The 25,510-nt window shown below is 37.1% G+C and overlaps 1 protein-coding gene across 1 annotated transcript; it reads left to right on the forward strand.

The window, feature by feature from the left end:
• Positions 1–16,615: 16,615 nt before the first annotated feature.
• On the forward strand, positions 16,616–18,823 carry LOC126598948 (NAC domain-containing protein 90-like). Its single transcript, XM_050265339.1, has 3 exons — positions 16,616–16,797; positions 17,297–17,640; positions 18,232–18,823. The coding sequence occupies exons 1-3, from the start codon at positions 16,632–16,634 to the stop codon at positions 18,571–18,573; spliced, it is 852 nt and encodes a 283-aa protein (XP_050121296.1). The 5' UTR covers positions 16,616–16,631; the 3' UTR covers positions 18,574–18,823.
• The last annotated feature ends 6,687 nt before the right edge of the window (positions 18,824–25,510 follow it).

Raw genomic sequence — 25,510 nt, forward strand, 5'->3', positions numbered from 1 at the left:
TCTATCGTATGTGTGTGTGTGTCTATATATATTGATTGATAATTCCACAAACGGTTATAAATTGATTATTGCATATAATACTATGAATGCTTTGAAGTACTAATGCGAACTACGAATGGCTTGATCTCTATATAAGGTGCGTAGGCAGTCTAGGACATTAGATGCAGCCATACCATAAATGAGACTAAATAATTGAGACAATAGCCTTGTTTTGGGAAATTGTGCAATGTGAGGGACATTGGTGGAAAATGTGAGATTTAACCTTATGATTTAGTGATTGGATGTTGGTCATAAATCATTGTGTTAAGATTCGAGAAATTGAAGTAAAGAATCGTAAGTATTGATAGTTAGTTAAACTAGTATGTAATTGAGCTTGTCACCGATAATTAGTCTCAAAATTAATAGTTCGGGAGTAGGGCATTATAGATTCTGCATTTTACACCATATTATTGATATATATATATATATATATATATATATATATATATATATATATATATATATATATATATATATTTGGAAGCACTACGGTATGGATAAGTGTTGGATTGCATCAGGGCATGTGCATAAGTATATTATTGCGCATAATTATTGTGAATGTTTTAAAGTACGAAGGTGAATGTAGGATGTACAGATAAGTTCAGGTGAGTATATGTTGTGAAATGTGGGATGCATGGTTATGATTACATTTTATTTGGAACGATTGAGTGATGACATGACTATATTTATGTTTTAAGCAACTCTGACACTGTGCTACATGTTGCAATAGAGGCAACTCCGACATTGTCGTACATGTTGTCTATAAGTCGTACATGCCATATTAGATGCATTTAGAGCTTATAACCCTGCACCCCGGTGTTAGTGCTCAAGTCCGAGGATAGGGCCTAGCCTTCACATGATCGTTCACCTCCTGCACCACACGTTTACCTTGAATTCAAGTTAGGTGCCAGCCTGTTGTACATACCACAAGAGGTGGTTCCGACTCATAGGTGACTTGCAATACTTCATAAAGCCTTCACGTGATCGTAGCATTTGAGCATAATTATTTACACCCAGCCTGTCGTACAGACCACTAGAAGTGGTTCCGATTCGTGTGGAAGGATATGTGATGAGCTATAGGTTCAGCCATACAGGCCACAAGAGGTGGATCCGGCTGACATATTACTAGGATATTGATTGACAAGATATGGATAAGTCGTACAGGTCATTGTAGGTGACTCCGACTTATTAGCTAGCATTAATTAATGAGATATGGATGAGTCGTACAGATCACTACAGGTGACTTCGATTTATGTACTAGCATTGATTGATGAGATATGGTTGTAGTCGTACAGGTCACCATAGGTGACTCCGACTAGCATGCGAGTATGAGTTACTAAGTACATGATTATTTTTATTGGTAATGAGATGCTATGTCGTGGTTTACTTCTGGATTTACTGTTTGTATACTTTTGATTTCATACTTATACGTAGTATGATTTTCTGGAAACTAAACAAGTTTTACGACGAGGAGTTAATACCTTTGATAATTAAAATGATTTTGAAAGCTTTGTTTTGCCCACTCACACTTTTTTGTTTTGCGCCCCTTCAGGTTTTAATTGCGGAAAGTTCGTATAGACGAGGATTCTCGGCAAATCTCAAGATAGGTGGTTACTTCTGAGGGTATAATCCTTATCCATTCCACTGTACTTACTTATGCTTTAACATCACGTGTGAAGTGGGTTCATTCCTGCTCACCAGCGCACTCTGGCATTTAGGCACTCTTAGGTTTAAATTCATTTCCCATCATCACACTTTATGGCTTCGTCACCTTCCAGGTGTTGGCCAGCACAACTCGATTCGAAGTCCTAATGGACATTCCGGGTCGGGGTGTGTCATAAACTTTGTATCATATATTTATATTTTTAGTTTGTACCCACTTTTAATATTCAATCTTTTTTTAAAGTTGTAGATTTTATTTTTAGTTTTAATTTGTACCCATGTATTAATTTCTTTTTGCGCCCATATTTTTAAAAATGTCATTTGTACTCATAATTTTTTAATCTTTTATTTGTACCCTAATTTATTTATAATGTACCCATTCTTCTTTATTAATGTACCACTTTGTTATATGTGAAATGTACCAATTTTTTTAACAATATGGCTACATTCTTTTGCCATTTATTATTTCGTATTGTTACATAGTTTTTATCCATTTATTTAATTAAAATGTTTGAATTTTTTTATTGTAGCCATTTCTAATCGTATTATAATGAAGGATTTTAAATTTATAGGATTATAAATCTCATAAAATATCAAACAATTAATGTCAAAACTGTAAAAATATAAATATTGATAGTAAGATAATGAGATGTACAAAGTTAATGAACTTTGATTAAATTTTGAATACCATTAGGGTTTTAATCAAAGAGTGTTAGAGACAAAAGACCGCATCCAAAGTATTCCTTAATTTATTTTCCAACCTTGGGAATGTTGATAGATGAAGGAAGGACATTCTTCAGCGTAGCAGCTTGGCCAATAACTAAATTAGATTGTCGAGATGGAGTTTCATGTACATTCATCTGTTGCTTAATTTGTTCGTTTGTACCTCCTCTTTTCTTTTATTCGTTTTCTTCAAGTTTGAGGATGTGTCAAAGTTTTTATTCCCTTCTCATTTCCTACATTATGAGAGGCATGTTTTTTATCTGCCGACCAAATTTAATTTTTATTTTTTATATTAATAAAAAATTTCTCGTAAAAAAAAAATATTTCAGAGTAAATGAAGTAATTCTTGACGTCCTTTTGCAAAAAGAATACTGATAACAGGGATTTGGATCCTCTTCTGAGCTAATGGAGAGGATCCTCCTTACCAGTCATTGTGGACCGTTAAATTTTTATCCAACAGCTATAATTATTATAACTTTAAAAGAATCCGCTGTTTGTAGCTATTGGATAAAAATTCAACGATTCACGATAACTGGTCAGGAGGATCCTCTCCATTAGCTCATGAGAGGATCCAAATCCTGATAACAGTACCTTGGACTTCTGTGAAAAAGTTGGATTTGACACCTTTAGAAACGACAAAGATTTTATATATTATCTCTCAAATATACGGCGGGGAGTTAATTGGCATTATCTTAAGACGGCGCCTTAGTTTTTTGACGATGTGGTACCCTAGGAGGACTTTAATTATTGGGAAAATTTGAAATAGGTACGTTTGTCTGGCCTTTGCTCGACTTTGGTCATCACCTACGTCATACGTGTTACATGTTCGGAGAAACCCAATACCACATTCAAGTACAATTTCACAACCATGACCAAAATCAATTAAAATCCAAGGCCCAATAATCAACGATACCATCGAAAACACAAATCATTTAGTATAAAATATTTATAAAAATAATACGGGAAAAATCCAACGAGGCAAGTGAACCCATACCTCAATTCAAAACTTAGATCGTACTTTTATCATAGTTCACAAATTAATCATACTCGAATTCGCACACATGTCACGAATCTCTAATTCTAATAATAAACCATAATTGTATTTCTGTCCAAAGGTTTTCTATGCATAAATCCAAACACATAAAAACCAACTTAGATTAATCAAATCCTTGACTAAAAGACATAAATTGGATTCACCAATTATCTCAATGCTTCAAATAGCGTTCTCACCTATTTGAACTGATTATAGTTCCCAGCAATTAAATCAGTTCAATGATTTACCCTAATTTTTTATATTGGTGTGCAACATTCATTCAAGCTCCAAACATCACAATCCATCAAGAACACACTAGAAATCAAACATTTAAGCTTAGTTAGTAAGAATCCCAAATAAAATTGAATTCTGGAACGCGTACAACAGTCTTCAAAATTTACCTATTTGTAATCCGACTTATAAAACTCAGGTTATGAAATTACAGTGAAGAAGTTGGAACTTCTGTTTAATTTTTTCTTCTTTTTCTTCGGGTCTAAAGGCAAGGAAAACACTTTGTTTTCCCTCTTTGAGACATCACGTCCTCCAGCTCCCCTCTTCAATTCATTCCTTTACACTTTTCTTTTATCTGTGGTCCAATTAAGATTCTCCACGTGTGACCACATGTCAACCGCAAACAAGACCTGCACCTTTGTTGGCTACCTGCTATTTGCACATGTAACTCACCTCTAAAATTGAAACACGCAATAAATTAACTCATCTCAGTGATTTTAGTAGTGGGGATCCTTGTTTAGTAATAAAAAAGTTTACTAGCTAAACCATGATGATTTTGTTGCCGTGCTTCTAAAGAAAGTTAAAATTTTATTATAAAATTAATTGGTAATATGAAGAATAATTTTACTTATTTATAAGTCAATGTAAGGTTCATCATCTCATCAATGCGGATTCATTCTCAATACGCTCATTCAGGTGTGACCATTTCTCAAGCTTAACACGTAGAATACATAACAAGGTGACGTAGAGCACGTGTGGATGTTTGGCTGCACATGTGGGACAACCTGCTCTTATACCATGAAGAAAGTTGAGGTTCTATCATAAAACCAATTGGTAAGATGAGAAGTAACTCTACTTACTTATAAATCTTTACAAAATCCATCGTCTTATTAATGTGAAATTTATTCTCAATAGTTTCTGCACTTTGTCAACATTCCGCAATGCGTCTTCACATTTTGAATTTCCGCGTACATGAAGCTCTTTCTATCTACTCCATCTCGGTCTTCCAGGTGGACTAAAACTCACAAATTTCCACATACACGTACCGAAAAACGAGCATCTATTGAAACTACGGCATTCACACACGTAAATCTTAGGGAATTATGTTCTGTGTTTTGCAGGACCGGATCTTTATATATAATTAAATATGGAAAATGAATTCAAATTTGTTCTCTATAGTTTAGAAGGCAACAAAAAGTTATATTCTTGTCTTAATTACTTAAAAACTAAAGCATGTAACGATAGATTTTTTTTCAAGAATTTTTTATTATTATTTATATATAAGCTTTCACACGAAACACACCTTGTTAGCTTTACACACTCTGCATTCACATTTCAACTTTCCATTTCTACTCTCTCCATCAAGCCCTGTCGTAGTTTGTTGTTTTTGTTGTGGTGTTTCGACCCCTAGTTTTACGACACAAAAATGCTGGCAAATACGTGAATTAGGAAGAGAAGCTAGTGGAATAAAAAGTTTGACTATCATGCATGTTGTTAGAATAAAATTAATTAATTCGGAATTTTGTCTATGATTGTATCACATAATATAAAAATATAATTTTTAATTATTAGTTAGGATTCTTACCTCAATAAGGTTTAATATAACCCTCCATATTGTAATATTTTCATATATCAACATAATAAGTTATAATTCTACACGATATCACTCATCTATGGTTTTTTAGGTCCTAGAGTTTCTCCTCTATTTTCATTCCCTACCGCCCAAAAAAAAGAAAAAGAAAAAAAGAAACACAACACAAAAACTGAACCTTTACATCCCCCTATCTCCTCTCATGGAGTCATTTTCCTCTCCTCCTAGTAAAAATACTGCCAACTTCATTGAACTATCCACCACAAACTATATTGTTTGGGTTCGTCAAGTCAAAGTCTTTCTTATTGGTCGTTGATCTCTGGAAATACGTAGAATGTTCCTCTCCCTCTCACCTACCCACCATTGCTAATCCTCAATACATTGAAGCCGACCCCTTCTCTCCTCCTAAAATTCCTAATCTCAAGTACCTCCATTAATATCAATAGGACCAACTGGTGATTAGTTATTTAATGAGTACAATTTGTGAACCGTTACTGTACCTTGTTGATGCACAAAACCGGAGGTCTTGGAACAACGTGAATCTGCATGAAATGTAAATAACACAAGATATATTGTGGTTCACCCCAAGGTTTGGGCTACGTCCACACTGATTATGTATTTATCTGAGAGGTAAGGGAGAGAACCTCTGAATCTGAGAGGAGATGTGAGAGGGGTGAGAAGGCCTAGGAATTGGCATCTCTAATTGTGAGGGTGAGAGGTCCTTTTATAGAATAAGGAGTCCTCACTTATTACATATTTGCCCCTTTATTACATAATTACATTTAAGTCCCCTGAGTACAAATACGAGATCTAAATACGAGGCCCTAAATATGGTATAAACAGTAGTCCCCCAAGTCTTCAGTCAAAATAGTCTTTTGGCTGGAGACTTGAAATTCAGTCCACGTGTGGGCCGAAGTAACTAGATGTTGTATTGAACTGATGTTCGATATGAGGCGGTGCTCAATCTGAAATGATGCTCATCTAGAAGTTGCATATGTTACGAAGCTGCTTGGCTTGTGGCTTATGTTGCCTTGGTTGGCTCGGCTTGTGGCGTTGAAGGTGAGGGAGTCACTTTTATAGAATAAAGGCTCGCTTCTCAATACATGAATGATGGGCTAGAGTTGATGCTGCTCTAATGATGGTGATGGAGTCCCTTTTATAAAATAAGGGCTCGCTCTTCAATACATAAATAATGGGCTAGAGTCCCCCAAGTATTTTTCATGAGGCCCAATTGAGGCCCAGTTGAGGCCAAATATATGGTATATAATGTAGTCCCCCAAGTCTTCAGTCAATAGAGTCTGTTGGCTGGAGACTTCAAATTGAATCCATGTATGGGCCGAAGTGGCGGTTGTTCGGATGCGGTATTTGTATACCCTGCACTGAAGCTTTGTAGGTGAAGCTTCGAAGCTGAAGCTCTGTAAATGAAGCTTTCGAAGCTGGAGCTCTGTAAATGAAGCTTTTGAAGCTGGAGCTCCATAAATGAAGCTTTTGAAGCTGAAACTTTGTAAATGAAGCTTTTGAAGCTAGAGCTCTGTAAATGAAGCTTTTGAAGCTGATTGACATTAGTGATGCTCATGAATGTTTATGTTGATTGACATGAGTGATGCTCATGGATGTTGCCATGAGTGATGCTCATGAATGTTAACATGAGTGATGCTCATGAATGTTGACATGAATGATGGTCATGAATATTTATGTATGATTGTCATGAGTGATGCTCACGAATGTTTATGTATGAATGACATGAGTAATGCTCATGTATAATTTGGAGTACTGGGCGTACTTCTTATCACCTGGTTGGTGGCATGAAGGAGATTACAGGTTGTACATTTCATCACTTGGTTGGTGGCATGAATGGCTAGTTGCCAAATGATATAAGAGTACGGGTTGTACATTTCATCACTTGGTTGGTGGTAATAGCGGCAAGTTGCCGAATAATTTTGGAGTACTGGGCGTACTTTTGATCACCTGGTTGGAGCTATTTTGGGCTTATGGGCCTTCGCCCTCTACACAACATTCTAGCCCATTTATTTTGGGCTTTGCCTTTTTTTTATTACCCTCTAATGGGGTTTATACAGATGTCTCCGAAAGATAGGAAAAATAAATTACATCATACAAAAAATAAATCCGACTCTCTGCTCAATGGGTCACGCCCTTAATTCTCTTTTCTGCATGTCATCACCACCGCAATTATGTCTGCTTTTTTTTTTTTTATCTTCTTTTTGCTTTTTACTTTTGTTTTTCTGCTTTACTTTTGCTTTCCTGCTTTGCTTTTGCTTTCCCATGTGCTTTTTTCTTTTTTGTTTTGCTTTTGCTTTCGGCCTGGTTGCTGAGAAAACGGACTTGAATGATGAGTTGATGATAACGAACTGGAGGCTGACCCACCCACCAAGCTTTAGCTTTTCTGGAGAGAGAAAAGCTTTAGCTTTTCTGCAGTGACCACATCTACTAGGAACCCGGGTTTTACAGCTGGAGAAATGACGAACTAAGGTCTCAAGCCCCTTGCAAGCAAGAAAGCCACAGGCCGCGGTGCATCATAGTTCCTCGCCAATTGAAGCACATCAAGAACATTTTCCTTCGTAATCCATCCCTCCAACTTGTCTCCTTTCTCAACTATATCAATCTGCAAAATCCAATCCGTTTCCTGCTTCTTCAAATTACACACATTCTCCAAAATCTCAATAATCTGATACTCCAAGATCTTCTTTGGGGCGATCTCAGCTCGCTTCTTCTCAACTTGTTGGTGTAGCTAAGCTGCGAGCTTCTCGCAGACTTGGCATTTGATGAAAGGAATGTCTTCATTCGTGGCGCCGGCCGCTGGCTTCTTAGCATACACTTAGAGATTGGCACGCACGCTATTGGCACACACGCTAACACCACCAACAATACTGAGATTGCTACTAGAATTTGCTTCAGCTTCGCCATAACTCTCTCTCTCTCTCTCCTCCTCCTCTATTTCTCTCTGTAGAATTTGAAGAAGAACGCAAAGTTTTTTATCGAACAGTGAGATGGGCAGTTAAGTTGGTGGATCTTATAAGAATTTTTCACCAGAAAAGAAACGATCTTTATTGTTTAGTTTAGTCTGTGTGTATAACTGCTTTCATGGTCGGAAGAAGCCATAACGAATCAAAGGTTGGGCTTCTCGGAGGAAATTGAATTTGCAGAGAGAGAGAGAGAGAGAGAGAGAAGAGGACTCTGTGTCTGTGTCTCTGTGTAGGTTTTGCAGATTCACGGTGGAGGTGAAAAATTGAGAGAGAACCGACATAACTTTTCGTGTCGATTCCCACATACGACGTCAAATGTTGGTGCACAAAACCGGAGGTCTTGGAACAACGTAAATCCGACCGTGAATCTGCATGAAATGTAAATAACACAAGATGTATCGTGGTTCACCCCAAGGTTTAGGCTACGTCCACACTGATTATGTATTTATCTGAGAGGTGAGGGAGAGAACCTCTGAATCTGAAAGGGGATGTGAGAGGGGTGAGAATGCATAGGAATTGGCCTCTCTAATTGTGAGGGTGAGAGGTCCTTTTATAGAATAAGGACTCCTCACTTATTACATATTTGCCCCTTCCTTTATTACATAATTACATTTAAGTTCCCTGAGTATTTGTACGAGATCTAAATACGAGACCCTAAATATGGTATAAACATATCTCATTGTTAGTTCTGCTATGTACCATTCTTTATTGGATTGTCTTCATACACACTTTTTTTCAGACCTCGGTTGCTAATGAAGCCATTTTGTGCTTTCAACTTTTGGATTTGTCCAAATGATCTAAGATCGCGATTGTCTACATTCAAGAAGCCAAGTCTCTTGTTAATCAACTTGTTGATATTGGTGAACCTATTTCTAACGAATATCTTGTTATGTGTATTATTCGTGGACTCGGCCTTGATTACCAGATGTTCACTATTAATGCAGGGCTATTTTCGACCCATAAAATGGTGCAAGCAGGGTGATAGATCACAAAACGCCCAAATTAAAGTCAAAGCCTATGGGCCTAGGGGAATTAAAGGAATATATCATAGTGCTAACTAGCTCAGTCGGACCAAACTACATAAAGTACTTTCTGACCACCAGATGCACATGGGTAGTCCAACAACTTTATGGCACAAGGTTTCATGAGCAAGCCTATTCAGACATCAACCAGGTCACGTGTCAATCCACAATCAAAAGTAAGGGCATAGGATGGGACATAAACACAATCGAGATGCTGCTTGGAGGGACATCGTTGGTTAACCAAGGCCAAGTAGGTCGCTTAGAGTGCATAACTCTAAAAAGGCGTACAATCATAACTTAGCTGCGTCATTTCACCAATAAATGTCAAATTGATAGGTAAAAGCTGTTAGCACGTTAGTTGAGGAAGTTGGCGCATTAAAATCAGTGTTCTAAAAATCAGCCTAGGCGGTGAAGACCCGCCGCGATTTAAGGCAAATCATTTTGAAAAAACGGTTTGGAACTAGGCGGTCCTAGGTGGTGGGCTAGGCGGTCCTAGGCGGTTTGTTTTTTTTTAATTAATTGTGTGCTTTTTTTTTTTTTTTTCATGGTGGTATACTTATGGAAATGGTGTGCCTAATTTGCAAGAAATGGATTGACTACAAGTTCATCCAATTGTGAAATGAATTGGAGAACTTTTGAGGGGATACATACAAAAAAAATAAAAATAAACTAGATACAACAACGTTAAATAATTTAGTTTATGTCCTATCCAATGCAAGGATCATGAACAAAAAGAATTTAGTCTATCATCCAAGAATACTCCTCATTATGATTATATGCTTACTATTTTTTAAATATTGAAAATGTTGGATGGATGTACTTTGTGTATTCTTCTACTTCTATTTTTACATTTTATCATTCTTTTATTATCCATACAAGTATAATTTTTTTTAAGTGTAAATTGGCACTTATTTACAAGATATTTAATAAATTTACATAAATCCGCCTAAGCCCCGCCTAGCCACCTAGGTGCTAGGCCTCTGCCCGCTGCCTGACTAGCGCCTAGCATTTTTTAAAACCTTGAATAAAATACTAGGAAAGTGAGATTTGGTGGGCAAAAGGCTTTTGGGTTTATTGAAAGCCTATATAAAGGGGTGGGAATTTCTTATAACAGGGTCAGACGACTAATGTTAGAGGGAATGTGATAAGCCTAGCACTATTTGTAATCCTTAAATCAATATAATCTGAGTAACACAGTGGATGTAACCTAGTTTTGAAGGGTGGACTATTTAAATCCTAAGTCCATTTCATTCTGGTTTTTATCCTAAACTCACCAAATGTTAATTGTTTTAATTTGTTAACCTGCAATGAGTGTTAATGGTTTGGCACCATGTATGGGAATTGCATACAATAGTTTTGTTTTCTACCCAGCTGACTTAGACATTCTACGACGAAGAAGTCATACTATCCTAAGTATCATGACAGGCAAGAAGGAAGAAAAGATGGCCACAGATTTGACCAAGTAGATGACGAACCTACCTATTCCTTTCGGGAAGTCTGTTGCACCATATTCGAGAGATGATGAAGGTCGAGAGCACCTTAAGCCTATGGAAGAATTAGAGTCTATTATAATGTCGGAAGAATATTTGACCAAGACCGTTCAAATTGGTACTAAACTGACTGCAGAGGTTTGAGCTAAATTGATAGAATTTTTTAAGGCCTATGCTAGTGTAGTCGCTTGGACTTACGCGGACATGCTGGAAATAGATCCAAATGTCATCTCTTATAAACTCAACCTTGACCTACACTGCACACCCATTCGGTAGAAACGGCGGTCATATAACGCCAAGCGCTATGAAACCTTGAAAGTGGAAATGGATAAACTACTCAATATCTAATTTATCAGAAATGTGGATTGCCCATAATGGGTAGCAAACGTTGTGATGGTCAAGAAGGAAACAAGGGGCGACAAGCTGACCAAGTGTGCACATGTGTACAATTACTTGGATCTCAATAGGGCATGTCTAAATGACAATTTTCCTCTGCCTTGTATCGACCGACTTGTGGATGCCATGGCAGATAACGAACTTTTAACTTTCCTCGATGTTTTCTTGATGTACAACTAGATTCGCATGCATGCCACCGACCAAGATGATACAACTTTAATAATCGACTGAGGATTTTAATGTTAGAACGTGATTCCTTTCAAGCTCAAGAACGCGAGGGCAACATATCAACGGCTAGTCAACCAAACCTACCACATAGGGAAGACGGGGAAAGTTTACGTGGATGATATGCTTGTAAAAAGTAGAAAAGAAAACCAGTACGTGACTGAACAATGCTTAGCATCAGCATCAGCCTAGAATGGCCAACAAGCCTTTCACGATGCAACCGGGCATACCCTGTCCTATAAGAAAAAAAATGACACAAGTGACCAAGATTGTAAACTTCGTGAAACACAGTAACCAAATTGACTAAATTGAAAATACAGTGACCAAAATAGATTTAAAGTATAAAGACAATGATGAAAAAGGTTTTTAACCCATTTTTTATTAGGTAATGCTAGGGAGACCTTCTATTTAAACTAGGGGTGGAAAAAATATCGAGAGTACCGAAACCGAATCGACACAAATACCAATTTTGAGAATACTATAAAATTCGGTACAAGAATCGATATGAAACCTTGATTTTTTTAGTAAGACTGAATCAAACCGAAATATATATAAGTTTTAATTTTAAATATAAAAAATAATATATATATATATGTAACTATTAATATCGGCTGCAAAATTGGTTGAAAGTTAATCTCAACCATTGGGTTGCAAAGAAAAATAAAAGTTTAAAATTTTAAACTTCAGTTTTCCGTCGACTTCGAATGAAACCACTCCACTTCTCTCACCCTAGTTCTCTCTGCTTTCTCCGTCGCCCAGCCACAACGCACCACCACCAGATTACTTAGTCACGCAGCCACCACCAGGTCTGCCACCATGACTTGATCTGGTCTTTCGATCTGGCTGTTCCAAGTTCCAACATCGGTTGTTGTTTCTTCACACTTCAGTCACCACCACTCATCCCTTCCTTTTACAAACTTCACACTCTGCTGCCTAGCCACCACCCCTACGGATCCATAACTTCTCCCTGGTCCTCACGAATTGGATTGCTAAGCTACTGTCTACAAATCCTAAAATTTTTTACTATCTACAAATCCTAAAATTTCAAATCAGGGTTAGTTTCTCAAATTGGGGATTAATTTTCGATTTGAGGTTTTAAGTTTGGAGAACTATTTCTTTTTTATTACTGATTATATGATTATATTTATATCCTAGATGTTTAGCTTGACAACTATTTCTGTGAAACTGGGGATTTGGGGATTAAATATAGTGTTCCATCAGAACTCCAAAGTTAAGCTAGTTTGCGCGAGAGCAATCCTAGGATGGGTAACCTACTGGGAAGTTCTCGTGTGAGTTCCTAGAAACAAAATCGTGAGGGCGTGGTCGAGGCCCAAAGCGGACAATATCGTGCTACGATGGAATCGAGCCTGGGATGTGGTGGGGGCCTGGGTCGGGATGTGACAATTAATGATTGGATCATTACTTAAGTGTTGGTTAATATGTATATTTTCTTTTAATGACATATCACATGTTTTACAGATGCAGTCTAAGAATTTGGTCTATCTAGTATTATTCTTGGAGAAATTAGGTTCTCATTCCTCTTTTTGTTACTCAATTTATTAAAATCTTATTTGTAACATCCCACATCCCCAAGGGGAATGGATCATGCAAGCCTTATATGTATATTTTCATCTCTACCTAGCACAAGGCCTTTTGGGAGCTCACTGGCTTCGGGTTCCATCGGAACTCCGAAGTTAAGCAAGTTCGCGCAAGAGTATCCCATGATGGGTGACCCACTAGGAAGTTCTTATGTGAGTTCCTAGAAACAAAACCGTGAGGGCATGGTCGGGGCCTAAAACGGACAATATCGTGTTACAGCGGACAATATCGTACTACGATGGAGTCGAGCCTGGGATGTGGTGGGGGCCCGGGCTAGGATATGACAATTTGGTATCAAAGCCAATCCCTGGCCGGAAGTGTGCCGATGAGGACGTCGGGTCCCCTAAAGGGGGTGGATTGTAATATCCCACATCGCTGAGGGCAATGGATCATGTAAACCTTATATGTATATTTCCATCTCTACCTAGCACGAGGCCTTTTGGGAGCTCACTGGCTTCGGGTTCCATCGAAACTTCGAAGTTAAGCAAGTTTGCGCGAGAGCAATCCCATGATGGGTGACCCACTAGGAAGTTCTCATGTGAGTTCCCAGAAACAAAACCGTGAGGGTGTGGTCGGGGCCCAAACTAGACAATATCATGCTACGGCGGAGTCGAGCCCGGGATGTGGTAGAAGCCCGGGCCTGGATGTGACACTTTGGTATCAGAGCCAATCCCTGGCCAGAAGTGTGCCAGCAAGGACGTCGGGCCCCTAAAGGGGGTGGATTGTAACATCTCACATCACTGAAGGGAATGGATCCTGTAAGCCTTATATGTATATTTCCATCTCTACCTAGCACGATGCCTTTTGGAAGCTCATTGGCTTCGGGTTCCATCAAAACTTTGAAGTTAAGCGAGTTCGCGCGAGAGCAATCCTATGATGGGTGACCCACTAGGATGTTCTCATGTGAGTTCCCAGAAACAAAACCGTGAGGGGCGTGGTCAGGGCCCAAAACGGATAATATCGTGCTACGGCGGAGTCGAGCCCGAGATGTGGTGAGAGCCCGGGCCTGGATGTGACACTTTGGTATCAGAGCCAATCCCTGGCCGGAAGTGTGCCGATGAGGACGTCACCCCTAAAGGGGGTGGATTGTAACATCCCACATCGTCGAGGGCAAGGTATCAAATATCGATGATATCGGAAATATCGGTAGTTCAAAAACACGGAAATTTCGATGGAAATATCGGGATATTATCGATATCGATAAAAATTGAATTAAAACCACGGAAATTGTAAGAAAAACTTGGAAATTTTTATTGAAACTTTGTAGGATGTTTATTTAGTCAATTATCTATTAGTTTATCACAAACAATTGGAAGGAAATGCATTGCATGATAGATATAACTGATTTAAGTTGATTATATAGCGAGCTGGCAAACATTGTGAGTGTAGAAAATATGTAGTAATTAATGAAAAAAGTTTAAACACACCATAATCATTTATATATAATGAATTAGTACAATATTTTACACTTTATAGATTGCATGGTAAGATACATGAGTGACTTAGCAAGGTCTAAAATATCGATGATATCGGAAATATTGGTAGTCCAAAAACAAGAAAATTTTGATAGAAATATCGGGATATTATCTATATTTTAGACCATGGTTGAGGGGAATGGATCCTGTAAGCCTTATATGTTTATTTTCATCTCTATCTAGCACGAAGTCTTTGGAGCTCACTGGCTTCGGGTTCCATCGGAACTCCGAAGTTAAGCGAGTTCGCGCGAGAGCATCCCATGATGAGTGACCCACTAGGAAGTTCTCGTGTGAGTTCCCAGAAATAAAACCGTGAAGGCGTGGTCGAGACCCAAAGCGGACAATATCGTGCTACGACGGAGTCGAGCCCGAGATGTAGTGGGAACCCGGGCCGGGATGTGACAATTTGGTATCAGAGCCAATCCCTAACCGGAAGTGTGCCGACGAGGACGTCGGGCCCCTAAGGGGGTGGATTGTAACATCCCACATTGCCGATGGTAATGGATCATGTAAGCCTTATATGTATATTTCCATCTTTACCTAGCACGAGGTTTTTTGGGAGCTCACTGGCTTTGGGTTCCATCGAAATTCCGAAGTTAAGCGAGTTCGCGCGAGAGCAATCCCATGATGGGTGACCCACTGGAAAGTTCTCGTGTGAATTCCCAGAAACAAAACCGTGAGGGTGTGGTCACGGCCTAAAGCAGATAATATCGTGCTACGGCGGAGTCGAGCCCAAGATGTAGTGGGGGCCTGGGCCAGGATGTGACATTATTCATTTTCAATTTTTGATCAAGATCCTTAGGTATTAATAAACGTCATTTATTATTTCAATAATATTTTTTTTATTCCTAAATATATTCATTTAGTGTTAGAAATGTTACATAAATTTTTTATCATATATTTTTATTTTTAGTTTGTATCCATTTTTATTTTGCAACCCTTTTTATTTTGTACCAATTTTCTTTTCACTTTTTATTTGTACCCATATATTAATTTCTTTTTGTGCCCATATTTTTTAAAGTTTTATTTGTATTTGTACCCATATTTTTTAATTTATTTGTACCCATTTTTAATTTTGCTAAATATACCCATGCTAATTATTTGTATTTATTTTATGTTTTAAAATATATCAGTAGTTATTTTTTAAAATATGTTAATACTTATGTGGGTACATTATTTTCTTGCTATAATTTTGTGAAGAACAATATTATTCTAATATTTATTTTTAAGTATTTATTATATTTTTAAAATATTATTTGAACTTGTTTAAATTTCATAATTTGTGGGACATTATAAATGCATGAGTCAAGTCTCTTAAATGATGTTAAGGACCTCAATCAAAATAGTTAAACAAACAAGGTTTCAGTCTAACAATTAAGTTGATTAGGTACCGAAACCACAATGATAGATCTACACTCGTACATATTTGTGTAGATTTTCCCTCCCTCTCCAACCAATTAAATTTCTCCCAGCTCAATTAATTAAGAGGGGTGTTGAAATGTTGCTATAATTACTTTATAATTAATATGCATTATTTTTCTCATACACTTAAACAAATCCATTCAAATGCAATGTTAAGCATTATGCAAATCCAAAATATTGTATTAATCCTATAGCTACAAAGTTATACTATAATTTCGATAATTAAAACAAAAAGCTAGCTTATCTTATCTTGTGTACCAGTAAGTTTCTCTTACATACGTACGAGATATATATGTTGTTTAATCGGCGTTAATTGTGAGTTCATATTTTATAAATTAAAACAATATAATGTACAAATGGTTGATTACCCTGGTAGTTATATTATTTTTTTCAACTCATTGCGTTTTGAGTTCAAACACTCTTTCTTAAAAATAGAATATGATTTGTAATACAAAAACAACATAATATGCTCTCCCTATTAAATAAAAAGAAATTATATACATAAAGTGCAAAATTTGAAAATTGGTCTAAAGATATATACACTAATCGTTTGGAAAAGAACAAAAATAGTAAGAAGTCAAGATACTGCACAAAGGCTTTTTTCTTCGTGCACATGAGCGTGGAAATTTCCAACAGCTCAAAAATCTAGCTTTGAGCTGTTCCTATTTATTTCGGTAGGGTAGAGGGGAACCTTTGAGTTATTAGGGTCAGGGTAGAGGGAGCTCGAGAAGCAGATGCAATGGAGGATTTACCACCTGGATATAGATTCTACCCAACTGAGGAAGAGCTGATTTCGTTTTACTTGCAGAATAAACTTGATGGGAGGAGTGAGGACCTGAACCGAGTTCTGGACCGAATCGTACCCGTTGTTTACATTTATGAGTTTAATCCATGGGAACTTCCACGTAATTCAACATCTCTCTCTCTCTCTCTCTCTCTCTCTTCTTTTAATGATCACTTGTTGGATTTATGCTAGCTTTTGGCTTGCTTAGACATGGAGTTTACACCAAATTATAGCTAGTGTTTCCTTTTCATCACTTACCCTTCGACCATGCCAGTTTTAGGATAATGAATGTTGTATATATTTTGTGTAGGACACTAATTTACAGCATCGTGTACATTGTTGATATTCAATGAATAGACATAATGTTTTTTTCTTTTTGAACAAAGAATAGACATAATGTTATATATGTTTGTTTAGGACACTAATTTACGGTAGTTTTCGCACCGGTTATTTATCAATAATCACTACCCTTACTGATTTCAATTTCCATTTCTTTTATGTAATATATAAAACTAAAATACGATATATGAAGCTAGTTTGCCAGCTTAGCATGCAATTTCATGATTTACACTTTAATTCATTATTACGTTTATAATGAATTAAAATGAACTAATTAACAGAGGTTTCGGGAGAGGTGAGCCATGAAGATCCAGAGCAGTGGTTCTTTTTCATCCCAAGACAAGCGAGTGAAGCTCGAGGAGGGAGACCGAGACGACTCACAACAACTGGGTATTGGAAAGCGACTGGATCTCCGAGCACTGTTTACTCTTCCAAATCCAATTACAATCGTCCCATCGGCCACAAAAGAACCATGGGTTTCTACATTGGCAAAGCTCCCCGTGGAAAGAAAACCGAGTGGATGATGAATGAATACAAAGCCATCGAAGGTCATGCAGATCATAGTAATCACCTTTCAATGGCAGCTTCTTCATCAAACACTAGTAGTAGTACTCCTGCTCCCACGGTGAGTATATACGTACCAATTAATTTCTTAGCTCAAAATTAATATCGATGTTATAAAACTTCACGAAACATATGTGTATTAGAGAGTCAACAAGCGTGTTCAATAAAATTACTGTATTCTAAAACTTCATCAATTCAACTGGAATTTGTTGTCTAATGATATAATTAATCAAGTTGCTTTGTGTGTGTGTATATATAAATATAAAATATGGTTTCGAAAAATTACAACTGAATATTCTTGCTCATCAGCTCCGTGTTACACCATATATATTCTAAATTGGGCGCACAAAAGGACATTTAATTATTAATTTATAGAAGGGACCAAAACAAAACTGAACATGCATGTTAGTGGTGCCAATACCTATAACAAGTTAACAACTAATGAAACCATATGACAGGACCACACTGTTTTTAAGTGATTTAATTGATGGCGTACGACATTGAGTTTCAGTGCAGTTAATTATATGCATCTAAACCAATTTAACTAACTTTAACTAACTAAACTTCATAATAATTTTCGACAAAAAAAAAATTCATAATACTTCATATTATTAACTATTAAGCTGATATATGTTGGCATGCATACATGCAGTTAAGGGAAGAATTCAGCATATGCCGGGTGTACAAGAAATCGAAATGCCTTATTAGGGCATTTGACAGACGACCTCCTGGGATTGAGATGACTAGAAACCCTAGCTTAATCATTCAAGCAGCTCCTGCTCAGGGTGCAAATCATTTGGATCATGGTTCGACAACATCGAATAGGAACCCTCAGAATATGGGAGAGAGAGCAAACTTAAGCTCACTGGAGAGTTCATCCTCAGGAAACCATGGCTCTCAATCATCTCAACCAGAACAAAGTGGGTCTTTGCTAATGGCCGTTGATAATGAAGCTATTTGGGATTGGGACGAATTAATGGATAATTGGCTTTAAGGGGTGGACAAAATGGAATTGAATAAAAGATAACGTTTCCATGGAATGGAATGCAAGTGGAATAATTTGTAGGGTTTAACCGTCCTAAGGTAAAGTTTGGACTACAGTTTGGAAAAGAAAGCCAAATTCATATTGTGCTAGACTTGCCCTCACAAGTCTAACCATTCTTATGTGTTTTTTAGCATTTAAACTTGTTGTACTATAGATTAGGCCTAAAAATTTAAGTAATGTTATTCATACCATGTTTTTATATCACATTTTCATATCACCTTATTTGATGTGGACAACTATATCATTTGAATTAATCAGATTTTTAAATTTAGTTCATTATTTAATAAACTAATAATTAAGAAAACCTAGTTAATTAAATGATGATTGTGGTATACTAGGAGTCTTTCTCCTTCATTTCCTTGGGTTTTGCAAATTTTTCAAATGATGTGGCTGTCCACATCAAATGCCACCTAATGTGGTATAGAAATGTGGTATAAAAATATGGTATAAATAGCATTACTCAAAAAATTTAAGCCTCACTACTTAGTTCATGAAGTATATAAGACGGGAAGGAAACAATTATTCTATAAAATGATCCTTTACCCTCACTTTCGAATGGCAAACTTTAGCTTCTCTAGAAATAAGCCTTCATAATGTAATGTAATAGTGGAAACTGGATTGACACTAGTATGGACGTAGCCCTAACTCGGGATGAACCATCCCAACTAGGAGTGCACCACAATATATCATTATGTTTTTGTGCGTGTGTTATTTACAGTTAGATTTAGTTGGTTCAAGACTAATATGATTTTGTGCATCAGCATTTAGTGCCGTATGTGGGATCAATACGAAGAGTTATGTCGGTTTTCTCTTGATTTTTTTCACCTCCCCACACCGTAAAACTCTCACATCACTGTCCACAACGAATCCACATATTCCAGGAAACACAACCACCTTATCCTCAAACATTCATTTTCTTCCATGACTCCGACAATCAAACTGCGGCGTTTTACGAGACGGAGAATGAAAACACGTGAAAGACGCTGGGCTTCTCCCTCCAGGGACCTCGCAACGTTTCAAGACTTCGAGCAGATCGGATCCGCTCGGTCATGTGATTCGTGTGCCTTTAGGAAACCTCCACGATAAGGTGTTCTGCACCTTAACGCCACTAAAATCCGAAGAAAAGAAAAGGAAAAAGATTGTGGCCGGTTAGAGAAGAAGGAAAAAGGAATTGGGAAAGAAAGAGATGGGTTGCCACGGACGCCACCCAAGAGGGAGGGCCCGCGGCTGAAAATGAGATTAGATTGGGGGGTTTGGACGAGGGAGCGGCGCTTTATGGGATGTTTAAATACTAGTATGAACAATATAAACAAGTAGATAAACCATCTAACAAAAGTGGGCAAGACAAGACCTATATATGTTTAAATTTTATAAAATATAAGAAGCAGGCATGCTTTAGTTTACTTTTCTCTCACCGACATTTTTTAAATTCTTCCTTGTCGTTTATAGAATTGACAAAAATTATCACCAATTATCTGCAAATACGAAATATAACAGCGGAAACATGATTTTGTCATCGGTCTGTCATCTAAATAGGGGTTTGTAGCTTCATAAGAATAAAAACTAAAAAGAAAAAAAAATGACGATCTGTCATCTAAATAGGGATTTGTCGCTTCATAAGAATAAAAAGAAAAAAAGAAAAGAAAAGGAAAACAATGATGAAGGAATGAAAAGTTTAAGAGATAATAGAAGCACCAATTATATTGAAAGAAGGTCTGAGTTTATTATCAAAGTTTTTAGGTTTTCAACATTTAGTATATTAAGCTTTTTTCATCTTAAAGTTGAGACACTTTCATGCATCAAGGTTGCTGATAAATCAGGCATTAACTGGTGACGTGACATCTGCATAGACAATGATTGGATGCCACGTGTTAGTAGAAGGCCTACGTGGATATTGAAAAATAAAAATTTAAAACATTTGAAAAAAAAAATTAATTAAAAAATATGGGCCGTCCTCTCTTACCTAACCCCCGCTCCCACCCAACCCTCCTTCCCTTCTCTCCTTTGCGCCCACCCAACCCTCCCTCCCTTCTTTCCTCTGCGCCCCACCCTTCTCCTCCTACCACACCCCCCCCCCCCCGCTCCCAATCCTCTTCGCCATCAAAGCCAGTCTTTGACAATCTTAGGCTGCTGGGTTTGGCTCTGCAATATCCCCAGTAAAAAATTGAATTAGAAACCCAAATCAGAAGAAAATTTGAAAGCTTTAAAAATCGGTTTGGCCGCTAAGTTGGCTCTCCACCACCGTCTTCTCAGGCTGATAGGTTTTGTTCTCCACCACTGTCAAATCTGGTAGGTGTGACTCTACCACTGTCTTCTCCAGCTCCTCCACCCACTAGGTTTGGCTCTCCACGGTCGTCAAATCTCTTTTTTTTTTTTTTTTGAATTTTTGAATTTTCAAATTTTGTTTTCTTCGAATTTTCGAATTTTTGATTTTTTTTTTTGAATTTTCGAAAAATATATATATATATATATATTTTTTTTTAAAGTTTTGTAGGTGAAGCTTTGGCATTAATGCTTTGTAGGTGAAGCTTTGGCATTAAAGCTTTGTAGGTGAAGCTTTTGTAGGTGAAGTTTTGGTGTTGAAGCTTTTGTAGGTGAAGCTTTGGAGTTGAAGCTTTGTAGGTGAAGCTTTTGTGTTGAAGCTTTGTAGGCGAAGCTTTGAAGTTGAAGCTTTTATAGGTGAAGCTTTGGAGTTGAAGCTTTTGTAGGTGAAGTTTTGGAGTTGAAGCTTTTTAGGTGAAGCTTTGATGTTGAAGCTTTGTAGGTGAAGCTTTGATGTTGAAGCTTTGTAGGTGAAGCTTTGAAGTTGAAGCTTTTGTGTTGAAGCTTTGTAAGTGAAGCTTTGGAGTTGAAGCTTTTGTAGGTGAAGCTTTGGAGTTGAATCTTTGTAGGTGAAGCTTTGATGTTGAAGCTTTGTAGGTGAAGCTTTGATGTTGAAGCTTTGTAGGTGAAGCTTTGGGGTTGAAGCTTTGTTGGGTACCATGAATTGATTTTGCTTCACACTATTTTGATCAAGAGTGTGTGAAGCTTTTGAGAATTGTAGTTGCCCTCCATTTGTTGAAGCTTTTGTTGGTGAAACTTTTATGGTGAAGCTTTGTAGGTGAAACTTTGTAGTGAAGCTTTGATGGGTACCATGAATTGATTTTGCTTCACACTATCTTGATCAAGAGTGTGTGAAGCTTTTGGCATTTGTAGTTGCCCTCCATTTGTTGAAGTTGTTGAATTTCCCAATTTCCTTTTTTTTTTTTGCTAAAACTAGAAATTTGTTGAATTTCCTTTTTTTTTTTTTGGGAATACTAGAAATTTGAAAATGTGGGAGAGACAAACATATACAAATTTTGCTTACACACTGTTGAGCAAGAGATTGTGAAGCAAGCCAAATCTTGTAGTAGTCGAAGGTTTGGATGAATCATATAAATTGAATTTGCTTCGAACAGTCTTGATCAAGAGTGTGTGAAGCTTTCTACGAGTTGTAGTGTTTGCATTGTTACAGAGAAGAAATGTCTGAAGCAGATGCAAGAGGGCTGAAGAGCTTGATCTTCGTATACTATGCACTGAAGTCGTTGTTGGCTTGCAATAAGACGTTGTTGGCTTGCAATAAGACTTTGTTGGTGACTATAACTCTTGTTATGCATGAGTGCTCCCCTAGTTGAGTTGTAAAGCTTAAGGGTTTTTTATTATTTGTGAATGCTAGGAGTTTGCATGTACAAGTTGTACCACTTGTCTTCTGGTTGGTGGAATGAATGGTGAGTTGCTTTCATCACTTGGTTGGTGGTACGAATGTGAGTTCCTTCATCACCTTTCATCACATTTCATCACCTGATTGGTGGCACGAAGATGAGTTCCTTCTTCACTTGGTTGGTGGCATGAGTGGCAAGTTGCCAAATAATATTAGAGTACGGGTTGTACATTTCATCACCTGGTTGGTGGCATGAAGATGAGTTCCTTCTTCATATTTCATCACCTAGTTGGTGGCACAAATATGAGTTCCTTCTTCACCTGGTTGATGATAAGAGTGGCAAGTTGCCAAATAATATTAGAGTACGGGTTGTACATTTCATCACCTGGTTGGTGGCACGAATGTGAGTTCCTTCATCACCTAGTTGGTGAGAATAAGGGCAAGGTGTCGAGACACATTGTAGCAAGTGTCGAATGACACAAAGTATGTTGAACCCTTTCGAAGCACAGTTAGCTTATGTATGGATGTGTTGGAATGTATGATGTTTATGTTGATTGATATGAGTGATGCTTATGAATGTTTTGCTATGCATGAAGGGATCCATGCTTTCGATATTTGAACCATGTTGGTTGTAACACTTAGTATCACATACTTTACGTCAAAGTAAGCATGTTGAAGCTCTGAGTTGGAGTATAGAGGTAGGTCAGCGTAGACCAAGTGTTCCAGTACTAGGAATGCAAAAGACTCAGAAGAAGTTGTCTGAATTCCCTCTTCTTTAAACATTTGGCGAATGGCTTGTGTGACAAAAGATCTCAAACGGTTGAAGGTCAAAATATTTGTAATGTGTATGCCTTCTTATAATAGCATTTCCTTAAGTACCTAGTCCTCCACTTTGAAAGAGTGAGGCTTGGCCCCATAGTCATAATAGTCGACAGTACGTTCACCCCTGGTTGTCTTGATACGAACTTTTATCCCTCTTGTTGTAATGGGCTTGCTGAGAGTAAAAATCCTTCCTCTTACCAAGAGACAAATACGTTTGGTGACTTGGCAAGTAGCTAAATGAGGCAGAAGATGATGCAATGGGTGTCTGAATGGTCAAGATCTCCTCACTTGGTAGAACTTGACTTCCACTTCCCACTTGTTGATAGGGGTTAACCATATGGGGTTTCCCTTGGTATGTCCTTACTTCAGCGGAGGCGTGGTTGTAAACCTGTGCCATCACCTTAAAGTAAGTCTTCCAAGTGTTGGCATTGATCATGTACTTGAAGAAACAATCACGTAGGCCTGCCGTGAAGGCTTTGATGGTGGTATTGTCATCTGCCGCAACGAGAATACTCATGGCTGAAGTGACCGGCATACTCTCGTAGTGACTCGTTCGGCTTCTGGCGAATAGTGTACAAGTCATCTACAAAATGTAAGCGATCAGTCTGGAAGAAGTGTTGAAAGACAAACAGTTTCCTTAGTTCCTCAAATGAGTCTACTGTCTCGGGTGGAAGACGACAATACCAGTTTAGAGCTCCGTCAGAGAGGGTGGAAGGGAAGAGAAGACATCGCTCTTCGTCGGTGTGCCTTCGGTATGCCATGGTTAGGCCTGGCAATTCCTGACACGATCCGATAACCCGACACAACACGACCCGAAATTAACAAGTGTTCGAGTCGACACGATAACGAATCGGGTATTATCGGGTAACCCGATAAGCACCTGTTAAGATAACGGGTTGGTTTGGGTATACACGTGGGTAACACGATACACGATAAGCAGAATATTAATTTAATAATTTTATAACCCTAAAAAATACTATAATAATTATATATACTATAATAATTATACCCCCAAAATATTAACTATAATTTTATATATATATATATATATATATTAAATTTTAAATTAAATTTTATACCCCTAAAAAAAACTATAATAATTATACGTACAAAATAAATAGATTTAAATCTACATAATATATATATATACACACACCATTGAACTTGATGGGATATACGAAGCTAATTTCAACGATCAAACCGTCAAACTTGTTTGTATATGCTTCGAGATCGCATACGCCAAAAATCACAAAAAACAAACATTCAGAGATCAAGTAATGAGACAAAACTTTTCGACGGTTATAAAACAAAACATCACGATTTAACGGTTATTTTAACTTCGATTTTGATGATTTTTTACAACTACACTTGTTGACCCTATACGAATACAATGAATGAATTCGATCGTCAATTTAAAATATTTACACAAGTGGATACCACAAAATCTTATGTTATACTTAATGAAAGTATAAATAAACTCTAAGTGTTAGTGAATCTATTGTTTTGATGGGATACGAATTCTATGAAACTAATTTCAACGATCCAACCATCAATCTTGTTTGTATATGCTTCGAGATCGCATACGCCAAAAATCACAAAAAACAAACATTCAGAGATCAAGTAACGAGATAAAGCTTTTCGACGGTTATAAAACAAAAAATCACGATTTAACGGTTATTTTAACTTCAATTTTGATAATTTTTTACAAGTACACTTGTTGACCCTATACGAATACAATGAATGAATTCGATCGTCAATTTAAAATATTTACACAAGTGGATACCACAAAATCTTATTTTATACTTAATGAAAGTATAAATAAATTCTAAGTGTTAGTGAATCTATCGTTTTGATGGGATACAAATTCTATGAAACTAATTTCAACGATCAAACCGTCAAACTTGTTTTTATATGCTTCGAGATTGCATACGCCAAAAATCACAGAAAACAAACATTCAGAGATCAAGTAATGAGACAAAACTTTTCGACGGTTATAAAACAAAAAATCACGATTTAACGGTTATTTTAACTTCGATTTTGATGATTTTTTACAAGTACACTTGTTGACCCTACACGAATATAATGAATGAATTCGATCGTCAATTTAAAATATTTACACAAGTGGATACCACAAAATCTTATGTTATACTAAACGAAAGTATAAATAAACTCTAAGTGTTAGTGAATCTATCGTTTTGATGGGATACAAATTCTATGAAACTAATTTCAACGATCCAACCGTCAAACTTGTTTGTATATGCTTCGAGATCGCACACGCCAAAAATCACAAAAAAAAAACATTCAGAGATCAAGTAATGAGACAAAACTTTTCGACGGTTATAAAACAAAAAATCACGATTTAACGGTTATATTAACTCCGATTTT

The sequence above is a fragment of the Malus sylvestris genome, chromosome 14 (assembly GCF_916048215.2).
Source record: "Malus sylvestris chromosome 14, drMalSylv7.2, whole genome shotgun sequence".
Classification (NCBI taxonomy): Eukaryota; Viridiplantae; Streptophyta; class Magnoliopsida; order Rosales; family Rosaceae; genus Malus; species Malus sylvestris.

Coding starts and splice junctions, on each gene's coding strand:
- LOC126598948 (XM_050265339.1), top strand. CDS start 16,632: ATGGAGGATTTACCACCTGGATATAGATTCTACCCAACTGAGGAAGAG. Junction 16,798..17,296: donor TAATCCATGGGAACTTCCAC/GTAATTCAACAT, acceptor ACTAATTAACAG/AGGTTTCGGGAGAGGTGAGC. Junction 17,641..18,231: donor GTAGTACTCCTGCTCCCACG/GTGAGTATATAC, acceptor GCATACATGCAG/TTAAGGGAAGAATTCAGCAT.